We start from the raw sequence: 20,701 nt of genomic DNA on the forward strand, positions 1-20,701 counted from the left end.
ACATGGAATTCCACCACTGAAATTCCACCAAAATTAATGTGGAGAATGACTGCTGAGAGTTATTGAGATGATCTGGTTACGCTTGAATAATTTGCTCAGCCCTTATGATTTTTCTAGTAGAACATTTTTCTGCCAAGTGAAGGGATGTTATGTACATATACTGCTAAAGTTACAAAGCTCATATGCCAAGGCTCTTCTTGAGGTTCCACTTTTTCGTGCTTGTGTCAGCTTTTTGCAAACCTTGGGTCAGTTGCCATATCTGCCTTTGATAGTTATGGTTGGGCGGAGTCTTCTCCAATTGCTTGAATGTCTAGACAACTGCTGATGTGACAAGAATGCTTGTTTCAGCCTCAAAAACTACATGATTTCATTTTAAAACTTTACTCCACATGCATCAGTCCACATTCACTGGATGAGATAAAAAGTCCTCATGCTACTGCTACCACAGTGCAATGCTTCAAGAAATTGCTCATGGCAAAAGGGAAGGAATAGATGTCACAACTGACATAGTGTTGATACAGTGGGTTGCTTTTAACATTTTGGATTTTGCACAACGGCATTATTAATTTTAAAAGTGAGATGAATTAACATGAGTTCAGCGTGAGGTTTTGCCTATTCCCCAGCACTCATGAGGGTGCAAGTTCAACCTCACGCTGAACTGAAGGTATGAAGTATAGGGATAGCCAGATTCATTGGGGATTCAGGGGTGGCTTTAATCCTGAATTACCTGGAAAAACTCAGCAGGTCTGGCAGCATCGGTGGAGAAGAAATCAGTTGACGTTTCGAGTCCTCACGACCCAAAGGTCGTGAGGACTCGAAACGTCAACTGATTTCTTCTCCACCGATGCTGCCAGACCTGCTGAGTTTTTCCAGGTAATTCTGTTTTTGTTTTGGATTTCCAGCATCCGCAGTAGCTTTTAGCTTTTTGTTTTTATCTCTGTGGCTTTAATCCAGCCTGCAGAATTTTTTATTGTCACCAACTCTTCATTTACTCAATTTAATACATCAATAAGCAAAGAAGTGAGATAACAATAACAAAATCTTGCATTTATATAGCATCTTGAACATACTGAACATGGTGTTAGCTGACAAAATTTGACACCGAGTGTCAGCTGACCAAAAGTTTAGTCAAAGAGGTGGTTTTTAACATGCTGCCTAGGAGAGAGAGGCAGAAAGGATAAGGGAGAGAATTTTGGAGCTGAGGGCCTAGGAAGCTGGAAGTATAGCCACCAATAATGGGGGTGAACGAAGTACAGGGCGCACAAGAGGCCAGAATTGAGGAATACAGGGAGGTATACCTGAGAGGGTTGCGTGGGACTGGAGGAGATTAGAGATGAGGCTGTGGAGGATTTGAAAACAAGGTTGGGAATTTTAAAATTGAGGCATTTTATGCAGACTGGGTCATTTAGAGCACAGTGATGCTGTTTTTATTTCAAATAGGTAGAAAATGAGGGCGGAACAATTCCTTTGTGTACTATTTTAAAAAATTTATTCGTCCATGCATTATCCTAGCTCTCTGGATTACCACTACATGGTTAGTTGCATTTGTGGCTCACTTTTTTTTTGCCCTGTTGGTGGTCTTGCTTTCTGGGAGCGATTCCTTTTACACCTCAATTGCTGGATCACTTCAGAAGAATTTAAAATTCGAGTACATAGTCTGTGGCTGGAGTCATGTATAAAGGGAGGGGAGGTGCACATGGGAGTCATGTGGATCCCCAGAGGTGGGGATCCTTTACTGAAGGGCTACCTGGGGGTTAATGAACAATCCAGCAACTTTCATGATCTTGTGTTAATTCTCACGTCAGCCACGATTTACCAGAACAAGAGGGCACAGATTTCAACTTGATTGGCAAAAGAAGCAAAAGTGATATGCGAAAAAATATCTTATTCACTCCGCTCATGGTCAAGTTGTGGAATTCACTCCCCGAGAGCGCGGTGGTGGCAGGTTGAATGGAAGCACTCCTAAGGGAATTAGGGTGTTATCTGAAAAGGAAGAATGTGCAGCGTTACAGGCAGAATCACAGAATAGTTAGGGCGCAAATGGTGTGCACTGGCTCTCCGAGTGAGCAGCAGACCCAGCGCCTTCTTTTCAGATCACGGTATAAAACGGAAGGTGGAAGAACAACGCGAAACGAATTGCTCATTCGGAGATAAGCCGGCGGCAGACACGATAGGCCGAATGGCCTCTTTTTTTGCGCTTTCGGTGAATTTGCACCCCCTCCCCCCCGTGACATGGCGGATGTCTGCTTTGTTGTGCCCCGCAACAAGATGGCGCCACCCGCGCGCGAGAGGCGAGGCGGCGGTCCGTCACGTGCGGGCGGACGCGTGCGCGTCGCTTGGCGGGAATCTCCCAACGGAAAAGCGTCCGAGTGGAGGCGCCGACGCTGTCGTCTCTTCACCGCAACTGAAAAGCAAACAAGCAAGTCAGTCGGGCGCCTGAGAGTTGCAAGGAGGGAATTTAAAAAAAAAAGAAACTTTTATTTCCGCCTCTTCCCGAAGCTATGTTTTCCGAGCGGGCGGCCCAGAAGGAGCCGACTTTGTTATCGGCCCCGTTGCCGGCCCAGATGGGCCCGACTTTCCAGCGGGTCTCCACCTCCTCCTACAGCAACCGCTCCGGCCGCTTCAGGCTGGGCGAGCGCAGCTTCCAGCGGCAGTACGCGCACATCTACGCTGCCCGCCTCCTGCAGATGCGACCGCTGCTGGAGGAGAGAGCCAGAAAGAAGTGGGGTGAGTGCTGGAGGGAGGGAGGGGGTGAGTGCTGGAGGGAGGGAGGGGGTGAGTGCTGGAGGGAGGGAGGGGGTGAGTGCTGGAGGGAGGGAGGGGGTGAGTGCTGGAGGGAGGGAGGGGGTGAGTGCTGGAGGGAGGGAGGGGGTGAGTGCTGGAGGGAGGGAGGGGGTGAGTGCTGGAGGGAGGGAGGGGGTGAGTGCTGGAGGGAGGGGGGAGAGTGCTGGAGGGGGGGTGGGGGGGAGAGTGCTGGAGGGGGGGTGGGGGGGAGAGTGCTGGAGGGGGGGTGGGGGGGAGAGTGCTGGAGGGGGGGTGGGGGGGAGAGTGCTGGAGGGGGGGTGGGGGGGAGAGTGCTGGAGGGGGGGTGGGGGGGAGAGTGCTGGAGGGGGGGTGGGGGGGAGAGTGCTGGAGGGGGGGTGGGGGGGAGAGGGGGGGTGGGGGGGGTGGGGGGGAGAGTGCTGGAGGGGGGGTGGGGGGGAGAGTGCTGGAGGGGGGGTGGGGGGGAGAGTGCTGGAGGGGGGGTGGGGGGGAGAGTGCTGGAGGGGGGGTGGGGGGGAGAGTGCTGGAGGGGGGGTGGGGGGGAGAGTGCTGGAGGGGGGGTGGGGGGGAGAGTGCTGGAGGGGGGGTGGGGGGGAGAGTGCTGGAGGGGGGGTGGGGGGGAGAGTGCTGGAGGGGGGGTGGGGGGGAGAGTGCTGGAGGGGGGGTGGGGGGGAGAGTGCTGGAGGGGGGGTGGGGGGGAGAGTGCTGGAGGGGGGGTGGGGGGGAGAGTGCTGGAGGGGGGGTGGGGGGGAGAGTGCTGGAGGGGGGGTGGGGGGGAGAGTGCTGGAGGGGGGGTGGGGGGGAGAGTGCTGGAGGGGGGGGTGGGGGGGAGAGGGGGGGTGGGGGGGAGAGTGCTGGAGGGGGGGGTGGGGGGGAGAGTGCTGGAGGGGGGGGTGGGGGGGAGAGTGCTGGAGGGGGGGGTGGGGGGGAGAGTGCTGGAGGGGGGGGTGGGGGGGAGAGTGCTGGAGGGGGGGGTGGGGGGGAGAGTGCTGGAGGGGGGGGTGGGGGGGAGAGTGCTGGAGGGGGGGGTGGGGGGGAGAGTGCTGGAGGGGGGGGTGGGGGGGAGAGTGCTGGAGGGGGGGGTGGGGGGGAGAGTGCTGGAGGGGGGGGTGGGGGGGAGAGTGCTGGAGGGGGGGGTGGGGGGGAGAGTGCTGGAGGGGGGGGTGGGGGGGAGAGTGCTGGAGGGGGGGGTGGGGGGGAGAGTGCTGGAGGGGGGGGTGGGGGGGAGAGTGCTGGAGGGGGGGTGGGGGGGAGAGTGCTGGAGGGGGGGTGGGGGGGAGAGTGCTGGAGGGGGGGTGGGGGGGAGAGTGCTGGAGGGGGGGTGGGGGGGAGAGTGCTGGAGGGGGGGTGGGGGGGAGAGTGCTGGAGGGGGGGTGGGGGGGAGAGTGCTGGAGGGGGGGTGGGGGGGAGAGTGCTGGAGGGGGGGTGGGGGGGAGAGTGCTGGAGGGGGGGTGGGGGGGAGAGTGCTGGAGGGGGGGTGGGGGGGAGAGTGCTGGAGGGGGGGTGGGGGGGAGAGTGCTGGAGGGGGGGTGGGGGGGAGAGTGCTGGAGGGGGGGTGGGGGGGAGAGTGCTGGAGGGGGGGTGGGGGGGAGAGTGCTGGAGGGAGGGAGGGGGTGAGTGCTGGAGGCAGTGAGGGAGGGGGTGAGGGAGGGGGGAGAGTGCTGGAGGGAGGGGGGAAGAGTGCTGGAGGGAGGGGGGAGAGTGAGTGCTGGAGTGGGGGGGGAGGGAGGGGGGTGAGTGCTGGAGAGGGGGGGGAGGGAGGGGGGTGAGTGCTGGAGAGGGGGGGGAGGGAGGGGGGTGAGTGCTGGAGAGGGGGGGGAGGGAGGGGGGTGAGTGCTGGAGAGGTGGGGGAGGGAGGGGGGTGAGTGCTGGAGAGGTGGGGGAGGGAGGGGGGTGAGTGCTGGAGGGGGGGGGGGAGGGAGGGGGGTGAGTGCTGGAGGGGGGGGGAGGGAGGGGGGTGAGTGCTGGAGAGGGGGGGGAGGGAGGGGGGTGGGTGCTGGAGAGGGGGGGAGGGAGGGGGGTGAGTGCTGGAGGGGTGGGGTGAGTGCTGGAGGGGTGGGGTGAGTGCTGGAGGGGGGTGGGGGGGTGAGTGCTGGAGGGGGGCGGGGGGTGAGTGCTGGGCTGGAGTGGGGCGGGGGGTGAGTGCTGGGCTGGAGTTGGGGGGGGGAGGTGAGTGCTGGGCTGGAGTAGGGGGGGGTGGTGAGTGCTGGGCTGGAGGGGGGTGGGGGGGTGAGTGCTGGGCTGGAGGGGGGTGGGGGAGTGAGTGCTGGGCTGGAGGGGGGTGGGGGGGTGAGTGCTGGGCTGGAGTGGGGGGGGCGGGGGTGAGTGCTGGGCTGGAGTGGGGGGGGGGTGGTGAGTGCTGGGCTGGAGGGGGGTGGGGGGGGAGTGCTGGGCTGGGGAGTGCTGGGCTGGAGTTGGTGGGGGGGAGGCCAGTGCCTGCCATTCAGTTCATTGACTTGCTCATTGTTTGAACCTATCACTGCCATTGTTTTCCTCAATCACAGTGATATAACATGTAATGTATGGTGTTGTAATGTATGCAACAAATGATATAATTGCAGTGGTAAATAGAAAATGTGCTGCACTTATAGACTTGTCCATTGTTTGAACCTGCCACTGCCATAATTTTCCTGAATGTGGTGTTACAGTAGTGTTACCTATCACCTTGAAATTGCTCCACGGTGAACTCTGCCACAGGAGACTCCCAGGAGGGCAGAAGAAATCCATCAGGGGCGTCCTCTAGACGCCCGCAAAGAGTTTGAACGTACCTGTCGACCAGTGGAAGATCCTGGCTCATGACCGACCAAAATGGAGGAGGTTCATTCAGGAAGGTACCAAGCACAAGTGAGAGAGACTGTGTTGGACACGTGCAAAGGTGAAGTCGAGGCGTTGGAGGGAGCGCACAAGCCTCCAAGCAGCCCATCTACCCAACCCTTCGAGCCCTACCTGCCCCATTTATGACAGAGCCTTCAGATCGTGCATTGGACTTAACAGCCATCTCAGAACCCATCGAACCAGAGCGAAAGCGAGTCATCCTTGTCCCCAAGGGACGACCTAAGAAGTACAGAAATGATATACAATATCATAAATATAGTGATTGTATAATAGTGTAATAATGTGAGAATCTGCTGACGCTATACATTTGTCAATTATTTTAACCTGTTACTGCCACTATCTTCTTGAACCCCAGTGAAATCATTTATATATAATATAATGATTGAATCTGCTGCTGATTTTGATGAGTGACTTAAAATTATCATAGCTTTTCAAAGCAGCTCCAATTATTCTCAGCTGTAGCGAGAAACTCCGTGCTCTTTGACCTTTGTTGATGTTCCTTTAAAATGAATAGAAACTGTTCAGATCTTAGCGCCCTGTGAACAGCGTGATGAAATGAAACCTCAAAAGCACAGTAGTATAATCTGAAATTAAATCTTTCAAAAGCAGAGTTGCTGTTTCGCAGGCACTGATCCTTCTGTGCTGTGTTTTACAGGAGCAGATGTGGTACTGAAGAGGCTGTGTGAGCTGCAGTTAGGGGAGAAATGTTGTGTGATTGGGACCCTCTTCAAACACATGGAATTGAAACCGTCCATCCTGAGGGAAATCAGTGAGGAGGTAGGAGGCATGTCTTTTGGGGACACAAATCATATTGAGCTCTTTGAGGATGACTCTGGAAAATCTACTTGATCATACATCTGAACCTTTGCCAATACCCCTTTTAGTTGGCCATCAAGAGGAGACCAGGGAAACTTTGTTTTACTGAGCATCAGACCATCTCTCCGTTCCTTTCTGCAGTCAATTCTCTTGAATTGCTGTTTATGGGAATGGAATTTGTACACTGCCATGACCACTGTGGTGATGTTCAGGTACATGGGCTACTAGAAACTTTGTCCTATTCATTTAACTGTCATTTTTGAGTATACAGACACTGATATATAGTTATTACTGACTAAGTTTAGATTTGACTTAATCAGGTGAATGAAGAGGTTTTTCTATTATCTATGTTTCTGGAATAAGGTGAGTTTTTTTGAACTGAGAAATAATTAATGGGACTCAGCTTGCAGTCAAAAGCCTCTGCACGAAATTTAGTTTGGGAAGGAACCTCAATCAAGTGGCTTTACACTGAGGTAGTACTTTATCTGAAGAGAAAATGGAAGGGTCCAGTTTTCCTTTTTTGTATTGTCTCCTTTTCTTCATTTGATGTCTGCTCACCTCTGGAGCTGGGGTGTTAGATGCACAGCTTGTTATTTTGCTTCTTGTACTCAACCCCTCAGGTGTGACTCTGAGGTTCTCTGATATTGAGAATTGCGATATTTTATGTGGCTTCGTATTGAAAGCTGATTGGAGCAGCACTTGAACCTGGCCCAGCTTGTTGGCATTTATCATGATGTGTCACAACTCAGTGGCACTGAATTAGGAGGATTCATTCTGTCTCCAAAAATACTAAATCCTGTCTTTTTGTTTTAAGCACAACCTGTTGCCTCAACCAGCACGTACGAAATACACAGATCAACTAGATGAGCTTATTCTGGAGGATGAGTTACAACGAATCAAATTGGAGGGAGAGATTAATGTCCAGAAATTTGTTACAGGTATGGCTGGAAACAGCATTGAAACAATGTGAGTCTATTCAGAGAAAGGCTTCTCCTTTTAGAGATGCAGTGCTAAGTTCTGAGCCAGTATAGTGATGTGGAGGCTTGGATCTGAAAGCCCTTGCGGGCCAAATTTCTCATTTTTGCTTCGTGTGATTTCAGGATTTGATTGGAAATTGTCGAGTAATCTGCCCTAATATTTATGCAGCAGCTGCACAGTGATTATTGCAGGTTTATGTTTAGAAATGTTTAGATGATTGTGCAGAACTAAAAATGAAGGAAAACTTCTGACATGAAATGTCACCTGTTGCCTCAGCTGAGTCAGGGTTAAGTGTTATTCTAGTTGACAATGGAGTGGGCAGAAATGTGTACTTTATGAGGGTGGAGGGTTATGGGTTTGATTTGCCATTGATGAGATACAAGGCCGCGAGTATGCACCTTTTTCCTTGGAAAGGTTGACTGCACTTTGGTAGTCGAGTGACAATAATGTCAACTTGGAGAGAAATTACCTGCTTTGAGGGCCATTGGAGGCATTTGAAGCTACAATAGAAAACAAGGAGGAAACAGATTCAATTTCATCCTCTGGAAGGCCACTTTATTTTTGGGCATCTCAGAGGGAAAAAATGCCCAAGTTCAACAACTCAGGAGATGGTTTAAATTGTTAAGAGCAGAAGGGTTTGTGTTGAATATAGTGTATGAATATTCCTTCAGTTTGCTGAAGATGGAAAAATTCAAGGTACAGCTTTGTAACCAGATGTGTGTTTCTGTTTTCTGGACGTGGTTATCGTGGTTTGAGTATTCTGCTTTGTACTAATTCAGTTTAATCACTTTGTTGATTAAAACAGTCTTGTTAAATGTAAGACACCTATGGTCAACCTGAAATGTTAATTTTTTTTCTCTCCAAACATGCTGCGGCGTATTTAGAGCATTTTGTGTTGTTAAATACTATGCAAACCTTCATTTTTTTGTTAGAAGACTTATGTTGTGCTGTGTTAATCCTGTCACTCTCAAAAGAGTTGCTGATTATTTAATTGGTTGCAATAATTATGGTTATTATTGTGACTCCCCATTGTTAGCCATAACACTTTTTGTGTCTCAGAACCGATAACCTGAATCTAACTTTTCCTTGTGTCTTGTTTACCAGGAGCAATTGTTGCATTACTTGGTGCTGAGCAGGGTGATGGAAAATTCTTTGTAGAAGAGCTTTGTACTGCTGACCTTCCACCACAGCGGCAAATGGCAGGACCTGATACTGACAGGTGAGAGGGAACACTTTTACATCACTGATTTCAAGAAAGGAATAGATTAATTTCAACAGGTGCCAGCTGGTTAATTATGTTATTCAGCACCAGGAAATGTCTATAGTTTTCTAATCCTGCATTCTCAGCATGAGAAATCCAAAGCAAGTCAAGGTGAAAGTAGAAAAGATCATTCAGCCCAACACTCAGCTTTTTACATCAACTGTATCTCCATATCCCTCATTGCTTACTTTCCTTCAGGAATTCATCCTCTTAAGTTGTTCAATGTATAGTATTTACCTCAGCATTATTCTGGTAATTTTCTCTACAAGTTTGAGTGAAATGATTCTGCCTGACTATCCTTTATGCCTAACCTCCCAATTTAAACACTTCATTTTGAGCAACTTGCCTAATTAATTTGTTTTACTTTGCTTCACTTCACAACCTTGAAACTGTAGTTAGAATTTTGACCTAATCTGAGAGTTAATTGTGCATTATTTTGCTGTTTGAAGGTATGTTTTATTAGCCTCTGGTCTTGGCCTGGGTGCAAAGAATGCAGACAGTCTTCTTGGCATGCAGCTTCTGGTTGACATGGTGACAGGTCAATTGGGAGATGAGGGCGAGCAGAGCAGTGCTGCTAAAATCTCCCGTGTGATTTTAGCGGGAAATCTTCTCAGTCGGAATACCCAGAACAAAGACTCGTTCATCAAGGTAAACAGCTAGAGTTTCAGCAAATATTCTCCATATTGCTAAATGAATACATGGCATTATTAAGCAAATTTCTTAACCTGCAAATTTGGACATCAACAATACAGACCTTAAAGTTCACAAATGGTCAGAAACAGGCAGACTTTGTAGAGAGCTTTATCAACACACAAAATTAAAGTGTATATTTGTTTTCCCCTTGGCACTTGTCAATTTGAAGGACTGATATTTCACGTAATTTTTCAGAGTATTGTATCAAAAATATCTCGAGGTATTGAGAAAAATACAACTTAATTTGTCTCTTAAATGCTGCAATTCCTCAACTACTACTGAAAATTTTCAGCTGGCTAGCATCTGAGGCATTGTGTGGCTTGGGTTGATTTGGTTATCAGATTGCAATATTAACACCGGTATAACAAGAATATAACAGAAATAATTGGAGCGATAGTAGGCCGTACAGCCCATTGAGCCTGCTTGTTTTTATTCTCTCATAATTTGAGTATTGCTGGAAAAATGGAAACAGCCTGTGAAAACTTTTTGGCCTGCACTCATCAGGACAGAATTGCAAGAATACCAAATTTCAAGGGAATAATAATTTCTATTTCTGTGAACAGGGTGCTGATTGGTACAGGCATTGCCATGGAACAGGTTCACATAGTGTTCCTTTTTTAACTAAACAGTTGTCTCAAGGATAGCCACTCCCTGATTCAGCCCCCATGGTAATGCCTTTACCAATCAGAGTCTACTTGCTGGTTTGAATTTAAGCAGATGCTTGGCAGTTAACTGTTCCCTGGTACATTCTTCATGGCGACACCTCGACCAACCTGATTCTACTTGCCAGCCAAGCAGCACTCTCCTCTCAAGCAGTATAAATAGTTGCTCCCTTTGAGATTTGGCATTCCTGAGGTCCTGTCCTGATGAGTGCAAGACGAAAAGCTTCGACAGCACCGTCTTTTTTTTCTTCAACAATACTTAGGTTCTGTACAACCAAGTGACAATGTTTCATATTTGTGTTGGTTGTCAAATATTGGAATGGCTTTATTGCTTTGACTGTATGAAGAGGAGCAATGAGACATGAACCAGGCAGATCCAATCATCACAGCTTTTGTAATTTTTTTTTTACATTTCCTTGTCTCATGATGGTATTATAAATTTGTAACCCAGTATTTTGTGTTATAGGCCAAGTATCTAACGAAGAAGACCCAGGCAGCTAGCGTGGAAGCCATCAAAATGTTAGACGAGATCCTGGTGCAGCTGAGTGTATGTGTTTGACTTAGCTTCATTTACAGCAGCAGAAAACTATTGACTATCTGGTGGGGGATAGTGGACCTTTGAGTGCTTTGTTTAAAATGGGTTGTCATGACTCACTGGGGATAGTGTGCTGCAATGTCAAGCCCCACTGTTCTCCGAGCCGTGACAAATGTGAAATATTTGATCAAACCAGCTAATTGGTTAATTTGGGTTAATAGAATACGAGCACCAGGTTTGTAAACTTAAGTATATAACTGTTTATTGAACAAATTGTCTTTAACCAGTGGCAAAAGGAAGAAATATGAACTGCCAATTTCTAACTCTATTACCTATAAACTCTCTACCCCTTCTTAAATGCCAAGACATACACATACAAGATACATAAGGCACACTAAACATGAATTCTAAGTGTGGGATAAAACAGTTCAATAGCACCAATTCTGGAGTACAGGATTCAGTGAGTTGACTTTGATCGATGTCTTCCGAATTCCTCTCAGTTCTTTGTTGATGACACGAGGTGGTCTTCCCAGCACTTTCAGCCCTTGTGTTCACTGGCTGAGCACTTGCTTTTCCATGTCCCTAATGGTGATTTTCCCCGTTTCCTCTTGACAGGGGTTTTTCAGAGAGAGAGCAGGTTATAGGGATGAGAGGGAAAAAAGCCAGCTAGCTATTATCGTAGAATTACTGGAACCTTATTCACAGGAGAAAGAGGTTTTAGACCATGTACCTCTCAGGCTAAGAGCTGTTCAGCTGCACTGCTTCGCACACAGCCTGGCCAGGAGCCAATTAAAACCTGGCACCATCCTGCCTTTTATGGCACACTATGTTCTCAGGTTTGCAACATTGTGTATATATATTATATATATATAATCTCATCCTGTTCCAGTAGACGTGTCTTTAAAACTGCAGCCATTGTAATTTTAATTCGCAGTCCGACAGAAATAAAAATATGTTTGTTGTAGTGTGTTGAGCTTGACAGATCACTAGTTACTCAAGGCAGAAACGGTATTTTTTTTTTGTTCACTACAGGCTTCGGTTCCCGTAGATTGCATGCCTGGAGAATTTGATCCGACGAATTACGCCTTGCCACAGCAGCCACTCCACCACTGTATGTTTCCACAGTCTATTACCTACCCCACAATGCAGCTTGTCACCAACCCTTATCAGGCAGACATTGATGGAGTTAGGTATGGATATAGGGAAAGAGGGTGTGTAACAATGGGGTTGTTTGAGATTAAATACTGTTAAGGATTTTTGCAAAATGGCTGTTGTATCCTTTTTATGGGATATAAAGTTAAAGTCTCAATTCTAGAAACAGAAACAAAAAAACCTGGTGGTATATTTTATGAATCCAACTATGGAGGCCTAAATTTGGAATCCTTGCCTTTAGGTTCCTGGGAACAGCTGGGCAGAATGTGAAGGACATTTTCTGTTATAGCAGTATGGAAGATCACCTTGAGATCTTAGAGTGGACTTTACAGATTGGCCACATGAGTCCTACTGCACCTGACACACTTGGTAAATATCTCATAGTTTTCCACCTCCATTTATTTATGTGTTGCACCCTAACCCTTCGGCATTTTTTTAAAGAAAATTCCTCCTCCAGTTTTATGCCGGAAGGCGGCTTTTAAAAGAAGTTGGCATCTACTCTTGGCTAATATATATGATATCGATCTGACCTGCATTTTCTCACAACATTAATGTCCTCTATATCCTTGTCATATTTGTTCTTTCATGCTCTGAGTTAGCAGTGTTGCAGATAAGAAAATATCTTAATTTTATTTATTTCTAGGATGTTACCCGTTTTACATGAATGATCCATTCATTTTTGAAGAGTGTCCGCATGTTTACTTCAGTGGCAATGCGCCAACATTCAAATCAAAAATTGTCAAAGGTGAGGACCTGCTTTATTACGAGAGAGATGGCTCAAGGAATAGTAATGTTCACTGTCAAACTGCAGAAGCATGATTTCTGTTTTGGCAGGAGATAGAGAAGAATGTTTTAGTTGAAAATCTAAATGCAGGGTTGGAAGGACTGCTGAAATATAAATAATTTGAAGCAGTAAATTTATTCTGTGTGCTGATGTTTTATGTTAGTAACACTATGGAGATATTTAGGGATGTAATATTTTGACGCCAAGATGTTAGAACATAAATAGATTTCTGTCATATTAGAGAAGCACTGAGGCCAGGAATATTCCCTTTAACTTAACTGTCCTCTTGGGAGCTTTCCTGTTCCACTCCCTGGTTTTGGGGACTTTCTTATTCTGTTCTTTGGGGAAACCTGCTTCCTCTGCAGTTCCCTCCCCCGCCCTGCTTCTGTTGGCCACTGCTCCCAACTTGGGACTTGCTATTTGTCCCTCTTTTTATGCAGCTTCTGCTGGCAAATCCTTTCATTCTTGGAACCCACTGACCAGCTGCAACCAAACTGAACTGAAACTACTTCTATGTCTCTATGGGGTCTCCTGTTGCTAGGTAAGAGCAGTTTTTTTCCTCTACCTTGCTTGATTACCTTCCTTTTCAAGAATGGTAAAATCTCATTAGAATGCAGGCACACAAACAAAGCCTTAGACCTGCTGTCTCCACTCTATAATGAAAGTAGATCCCAGGTTTCACTTTTTTTAACCCACAAATAGAAAAACATACATTAAACTTAAATATATATCTTATTTCTAACACATCCAAATACACATATCACTTAAACTAACCGTATTTCCTAACAATAGTCATTCTTAAAGTCAAGTTCCTGAACCCTATTCTTTACAACTATATTAGAGAACCTGTGTAATAATTGGAATTATTGAATGGATGTATTTCCAGTTGGATTACCCTGGAGACAAGTGAGGTAGCTGCCAAGAATTGCTCACATTCTTTTCTTTGTATTTGCTTTAGAAACAACAGTATCTGTGCAATTCACACTCTATTCTAAAATAAACCACTGTGGTCACCTCCAACTGCTTACTCTGACACTAAGATATCAATCTGCAGAGCCTACAGTGACTTTATGAGTGTAGAACGTGATATTCTAATGGATTTAGTGACTCAATCAGGCAGTTGAAAACACCAAATCCAGAAAACCTAGAATAGCTTAACCATACGATGGAAGTGTCTTGTTACGTTCAAATTATCAAAATTCATTTCTCTTTTGATTTGCGAAACTAGTGAACAGAGTGGAGTAAACCCACTCACTAACTTGCATACAGTTCATGACGCTAAATGAGAGATTAGGTAACTGTTAAACAGTTTGGATTTGAAAGTTGGCAACAGGAGTGTTGCTGCACTGCTGTAAAGTTTAGTTTGCAGCTATAGAGACTATTTTAGGAATATGGAAGGAATGATACATGAAGTTAGGAAAAATGAACTGAAATCTTAAAAGAAATAATTTGGTTTTGATTGATCTTGATCTTTTAAATGGCAAATTTTTGCCCACCCACTGCTTTCAGCATAGAACTTTGAAAAATGGCACCCTCTGAATTTGTGAGATGGGTGTTCTAGCATATCTGCGTATGCAAGAAGAGGAGTAAGCAGGTTTGCACTTGGTGGTAGGTGTCCTCCTGTTGAAACATTATTGTGGGAGGTCTATGCCCCAGGTGTCTGCATGTTTTTATCTACCATCAGACTGCTTGAGCCTGCTTTATGTTGCCAATTTTTCATACTTCCCTTTCTACCCCCTGAGCTATTTGTCTTATATATGATGCTCACGTCTTGCATTATGTCCATCCTTTTCGTCTCCTGCTGATATCACTTCTACCATGTAAGCAACTCCTAATTCTTTATCCAAGCACTTCACAGGTCATTAATTTACTCTTCCTCTGTATATTTCCTTCCCTTTTCCTGTTTTTGATGTCTTTTACATTGTTTTTTATTTTCAGATCTCCAGCATCTACACTATTTTGCTTTTCTACTGTATTTTTGGATTGCTTAGTACACAAGAGCTCATGGGTTCTTTGGAACATCAGCTATACAGTCTGTGTAGGGAACCATTCAATAGCCATAGCTATTGAAGTTCTTGAGGCTGTGAGTAGCCAATGGAGGAATTCACTTTCAAAATGGTCACCATTTGAGGAAGCTGTTACAGGAATGTAGAAGTGTTTGAAAATTATTGATCTACTGAAGCCTGTAATGATCTGATGAAATCAATAACGTGTAACCAGTTTTAATGCTACATCAAAGTTCCATCTTGTCTGTCAGTCATCTTGACCTTCTGCAGGGAGGGAACCTCTGTTTCGATCAGTGAAAAAAGCATAAGTTGCTGGAAAGCAATTTTTATGCCTTTTGTTTGGCCCCTTTTTTTTGCTGGGGTTAGAGAAGGAAGTAAGTCAAACAAAAAGCAACACAAGCAGTTGGCCCTTTTGGGCTACGCTTTAATCTTGTGTATAGTTTTTTCAGATTTGTGGAGTAATTGCGGAAAATACTCTCTGTTCTCAGGTGTAGATGGACAACGGGTGCTGTTGGTTGCTGTCCCAGAATTTTCTGCAACGCAGGTGGCTTGTCTGGTGAACCTGCGGACTCTTGAGTGTCAACCAGTCAGTTTCTCTGCTTTCTCTGCTGAGGAGGATGATGTTGAGATGGATATCAGTCACTGAGCTCACAGACGTTTTTACTTTAAATGGTTTCCTGTGACATTTTTCCTGTTGCGCCTCTGTCTGTTGCAGCAAGCAATATGCAGGTGCCCATGGTGCACTTCAGAGTGAGCAAACTATGGAGTGCTGTACGTCGTATGCAACGATGCTGCTGTTGGTGCTCAAGGCAGTGATGTGGGAGAAACATGCTGTATGATCATTTTCGTTTGAGTTTTTTTCCATCTCCAGTGGCTAGACTGAAGTAATGCACGTGATGCTAATATTTTCAGGTTTAACTGAAACTATAAACCAAGCCCCTTAACCTTGTCTCAATGGTTTGTTTTCCAAAATACTAGATGGTTTACGGCATGTTTAGTTAACAATGTGCTGAAATTCTCAGACTTGATCCCTGAAGGATATGATGCATGAACCATTTTAAACTAGTTAGTGAAAGAAGAATATGAAATCCTGTACTGGCAGCCAGCACTCTTTGATGTGTTTTTATTTTGCATGGGGTTTTTTGTGTCTCATCATGTTTCACTGTTTTGATGAAAGTTAGAAGCACAACCCTTTCCTTCACCAGTACCATCTGAAGAGGAACACTGCTGCGAAATTGCTGTAAATGCTTAGATTTCAGCACAGGATGATCTAGAATAAGAAGCAGTGTCTGTTTGGTGGGGGCTACGTACCCCATATCTGGATTTTTTTATAACAACTTTTATGGCGTAAAGCATTTGACGGAATTCTTTTTAACTATTGTAAATGTTGATCCTTTTCTGTATACTGGATGTACAATTAAACAAAATGCTCTTCGATAGGACCGAAATTATTCCTGAAGAAATACAGTTTGCTATTCTACCCTTCAGGCTTGCCTTTTCCTCTGATCCTGCACAGTCTACAATTTTTTGAAATCCACCCATCTCATCTTAGGGAACGGCTAGTAGGACTTTAGTGCAATAGGCTGCGGTTCACTTAACTGTGGAGAGGTGCCATTTGTAAGCCTAAGAAGTTCCAAATTCCTTTTAGCATTAGGTTTCATACTAAATGTCCTCGGCATTTAGCTATCCCTTGAATTAGTTGGATTTTGATGGGCCACTTGTAAGCTTGGAATACCTGGTAATATATGACTGCACCTTTCATAAATTAGATTAACAGCATTGTTTATCAATTACTTGGATTTTTTTTGGCCACCCAGTTTATGGTGGAATAATTAGATCCTCCTGAGGTCAAGCTGAAGGTATTAATAAAACATCTCAGCAGCAAGATAAATTCTTTGATGAAAGAAGAGAAAGTATATAAAAGGCAATGAAGTAAATGTACTATATCTATACTTCCAAAATGTCTTTGATAAGGCACTAATAATAACATGAATAAGGTCAGAGCATGTGGAGTTGGGACAAGTGAGAGAAATGACTGGCTGCAAGATAGAAAGTGGAGAGTTTGGACCAAAGGTAAGAATTCAGATGACAGAAGGTGTAAAGTAGTCAAGCAACAACCTGTAGTTTGACAGCATCTTTACTTTTTTAACAGTAAATAAATGCAGGTTCTGGCGTACAGCTGGACTGTTGAAAAGTCAGTGCCACAACATAGTTCCCCATATCCATTTGTTTGTTGAGTTTTATTTGCGCCAGGGCAGGTTACTTGTTGCCATTTTGCCTCTGCTGTACTTGGAATTAAAGCAGGAGTTGTTCCCCTGTCTAAGCACTGCTGATCTTATTTTGGCTAATGAAGCCTATGGTATTGCATTTTGCCATTTGTTGCAGGTGATTGGTTCTGTGCAAGCTTGACATTTTCAGCAGTCTTGTCTTGATTAGCTGGTGACTATGATGTTTAATTGAATATCAAATAACACTTGAAATCACTCATGCTGCGGCTCCCTCTTTTGCACCTGTATGTAGAATGTCTGAGCCATATTTTGGCCAGAAGTGCATCTTCTATTTTCTCTAAACATGGATGGATCCACTGCACCACTTGTTTAATGCCCAGTGAAAGGCTTTGCATATAGAGCAACTCTTAACAGCACTCAAGAAGCTTGACACCATCCAGGACAAAGCAGTATGCTTGATTGGCATCCTATCCATAACATTCACTTCTTTCGCCACTGATGCACAGTGTGCACCATCAGTAAGATGCACTGCATGATCTCACCAAGGCTCCTTAGACAGCACCTTCCAAATCCACGGCTGTTACCATCTAGAAGGACAAAGGTAACAGACACATGGGAACACCAGCACTCCATCCTGACTTGGAAATATATTGCTGTTCCTTCAGTGTCTTTGGGTCAAAATCCTGGTACTCTCCCTAACAGCACTGTGGGTGTACCTACACCACATGGACTGCAGCACTACAAGAAGGCAGCTCACCACCACCTTCTCGAGGACAATTGAGATGAACATTAAATGCTGGTCTAGGCAGTAATGTCAACATCCTGTTAATAAAACAAGTTCAGAGCAGGTCACATAACTCCCTTCATTTCTCTATTTTACCCTAAATTAAAGAGACTGATCCAGCTTCATACTTGTAACGGTGCCTTGAGAAAGAGGCAACAGGTTTTTCTGGACAGATACGTAGACACAGACATGGCTGCTGCTGTGTAAAGCAGAGGAAAAGGCTTTTTGTTTGTTAATCACTGCTCAAATTGGCAAGGGGAATTGATTTTCCGTTCAAAGAAACTGGACGTACGGAGATTTAAGAACCAAGGAGTTTCCAGAGTTGGCCTCTGCTGAAAGTCAGAAACTCAGAAGACTGAATGAAGTGACTTTCAAAGGTCATTAGAAGACTTGCAATTATGTGACAGGGAGAAGTGAGTTTGCTGGAGAAGTCAGGAGGGGTTTGAACTTGAAACTACAAGGCTGCATATCTGCTAAGAGTGTGTAATAAAACAAAAAAGGCTGTAAAGTGTCTCGGTTATGTTAATTAATGGGGGAGTATCTTTTCTGTAGTTTGATATGTTAGTTGCCTATTAAGTAATGTTGATTTTAATTTGTTATAGTAGTCTTAAAATGTGAAATCTTGTGTGATTCTTTCCATCTGTCACTGGGAAATTTATAGCGCTTTACAAAAGTTACCAGTCCATGTGGGGGTCGTAACACAATATTTGACATTTAGCCACAAATTGAGATATTAGGACAGACGATCAAAATCTTGGCCAAAGAGATAGTTTTAAGGAATGTCTGAAAGAACGAGAATGAGGTACAGAGGCTGAGGGAGGTTTAGGGGAGGCAGTGGCATATTGTCAATCGACTGGCATTCCAGAGTCCCAAAGGAATGCTCTGGCGATCCAGGTTTGAATCCCACCATGGCAGATGGTGAAATTTTAATTCAATAAAAATCTAGAATTAACAATCTGATGATGACTACGAAACCATTGACAATTGTAAAAACCCATTTGGTTTACTAATGTCCTTTAGGGAAAGAAATCTGTCCTTACCTGATCTGGCAGAGATGTGACTCCAGACCCACAGCAATGTGGTTGGCTGTTAAATGCCCTCTGAACAAGGGCAATTAGGATGGGCAATAAATGCTGGCCTAGCCAATGCTGCCCACACCCCATGATCAAATTTTTTAAAATTCCAGAAGAAGGCATCTGACTGCACAATCATCAGTGATGGAGCGATTAAAATCAAGAACACACAAAATGCCAGAATTAGAGGAATACAGAGAACTGGAAGAGTTATGAAGATGGAGGAGGTTGTACGTATCGGGAGGGGTGAGACCACGGATGGATTCCACAAGGATGAAAATTCTAAAATTGAGCGCAACGTTGGTCAGCGTGCAAAGGGTAATGGCCAGCAGATGTTGGATGAGAAGTGAAACGATGATGCCTAACTCATTAAAATAAAAGCAAAGTACTGTGGATGCTGGAAATCTGAAACAAAAACAAAGAAAAGCTGGAAAAACTCAGCAGATCTGACAGTATCTGTGGAGAGGAAGACAGAGTTAACATTTTGAGTCCGTATGACTCTTCATTAGAGCTAAAGAGAAATAGAAATGAGATGAAATATAAGCTGTTTAAGGGGGGGCTGGAACAACTTATCGACACCAACGCCCATCCAGGACCCTCCACCCCTGCCCGTCCCTCTGACTCCATCCCGTCTTCTAATCCCAGCCCCGGCCGTGTATTCACCATACCCCCTGACCTTCCGCTCTCTAATGCTGAACATTCAGTGCTCAGCAAAAGATTCAGTTTCATACCCTTACGCCCTCACCTCAATGAATTCCGGGCTCGGCATGATGCTGAACTCTTCTTCCGCCGCCTTCAACTCTGTACTCACTTCTTTGGGCAGGAGTCCTCCCCCATTCAACGGATCCTTTTACCCGCCTCAAATATTCTCCGTCCACCTGGACCCCTCCCCCTGGATTCTTACCTGCTCTTGATCTTTTCATTGAGAACTGTCGGCGTGACATCATTCGTCTCAATTTCTCTGCCCCCCTCACCCATTCTAACCTGTCTCTTTCTGAACTTGCTGCACTCCGTTCTCTCAGATCCGACCCTGACTTTGTCATCAAACCTGATGACAAGGGTGGTGCTGTTTTTGTCTGGCGCACTGACCTCTACCTTGCAGAGGCTGAGCACCAGCTTGCAGACACTTCTTCCTACCTCCCCCTGGACCATGACCCCACCACTGAACATAAAGCCATTTTTTCCAGGACTGTCACTGACCTCATCTCTGGAGATCCCTCCACAGCTTCCAACCTCATAGTCTCCCAACCTCAGACGGCCCGCTTCTACCTCCTATCCAAAATCCACAAACGACTGTCCTGGCAGACTGATCATGTCAGCCTAGTCCTGCCCCACGGAACTCATTTCTTGCTATCTTGACTCCATTCTCTCTCCTCTTGTCCAGTCTCTACCCACTTACATCCGCGATTCCTCTGACGGCCTACATCATTTCAACAATTTCCAGTTCCCTGGCCCCAACTGCCTTCTCTTCACCATGGACGTCCAATCCCTCTATATCTCCATCCCCCACCTGGATGGTCTGAGGGCGCTCCATTTCTTCCTCGAACAGAGGCCCGAACAATCCCCATCCACCACTCTCCCCCGTCTGGCTGAACTTGTTCTCTCACTGAACAATTTCTCCTTAAACTTGTCTCACTTCCTCCAAATAAAAGGTGTGGCTATGGGTACCCACATGGACCCCAGTTATGCCTTTATGGAACATTCCTTGTTCCAGTCCTACTCCGGCCCTCTCCCACAACTCGTTTTCAGGTACATCGATGACTGCTTTGGTGCCACTTCATGCTCTCATCTGGACCTGGAAAAATTTATTAATTTTGCTTACAATTTCCACCCCTCCATCATTTTCACGTGGTCCATCAATGACACTTCCCTTCCCTTCCTTGACCTCTCTGTCTCAATTTCTGGTGATAGACTGTCTACCACTATTCATTACAAGCCTACCGACTCCCACAGCTACCTCGACTAGAGCTCCTCACACCCCGCTTCCTGTAAGGACTCCATCCCATTCTCTCAGTTCCTTTGCCTCTGTCGCATATGTTCCAATGATGCTACTTTCCAAAACAGTTCATCTGACATGTCTTCCTTCCTCCTTAACAGAGGTTTTCCACCCACGGTGGTTGACAGGGCCCTC

The 20,701-nt window shown here is 45.9% G+C and overlaps 1 protein-coding gene across 2 annotated transcripts; it reads left to right on the plus strand.

Moving 5' to 3' along the window:
* Positions 1–1,803: 1,803 nt before the first annotated feature.
* On the plus strand, positions 1,804–15,970 carry pold2 (polymerase (DNA directed), delta 2, regulatory subunit). 2 transcript variants are annotated; one of them, XM_078565530.1, is made up of 10 exons: positions 1,804–2,727; positions 6,254–6,375; positions 7,229–7,352; positions 8,497–8,611; positions 9,103–9,301; positions 10,475–10,555; positions 11,576–11,733; positions 11,937–12,064; positions 12,339–12,440; positions 14,974–15,970. In XM_078565530.1, the coding sequence occupies exons 1-10, from the start codon at positions 2,502–2,504 to the stop codon at positions 15,129–15,131; spliced, it is 1,413 nt and encodes a 470-aa protein (XP_078421656.1). In that variant the 5' UTR covers positions 1,804–2,501; the 3' UTR covers positions 15,132–15,970. The 2 variants fall into 2 exon arrangements, with proteins under 2 accessions (XP_078421656.1, XP_078421657.1); XM_078565531.1 differs by lacking the exon at positions 12,339–12,440 and having other exon boundaries at positions 2,393–2,727.
* Positions 15,971–20,701: the final 4,731 nt, after the last annotated feature.

The sequence above is a fragment of the Cetorhinus maximus genome, chromosome 20 (genome assembly GCF_964194155.1).
Source record: "Cetorhinus maximus chromosome 20, sCetMax3.hap1.1, whole genome shotgun sequence".
NCBI classification, from domain to species: domain Eukaryota; kingdom Metazoa; phylum Chordata; class Chondrichthyes; order Lamniformes; family Cetorhinidae; genus Cetorhinus; species Cetorhinus maximus.

Coding starts and splice junctions, on each gene's coding strand:
- pold2 (XM_078565530.1), top strand. CDS start 2,502: ATGTTTTCCGAGCGGGCGGCCCAGAAGGAGCCGACTTTGTTATCGGCC. Junction 6,376..7,228: donor TGAGGGAAATCAGTGAGGAG/GTAGGAGGCATG, acceptor TTTTGTTTTAAG/CACAACCTGTTGCCTCAACC. Junction 12,441..14,973: donor CAAATCAAAAATTGTCAAAG/GTGAGGACCTGC, acceptor CTCTGTTCTCAG/GTGTAGATGGACAACGGGTG.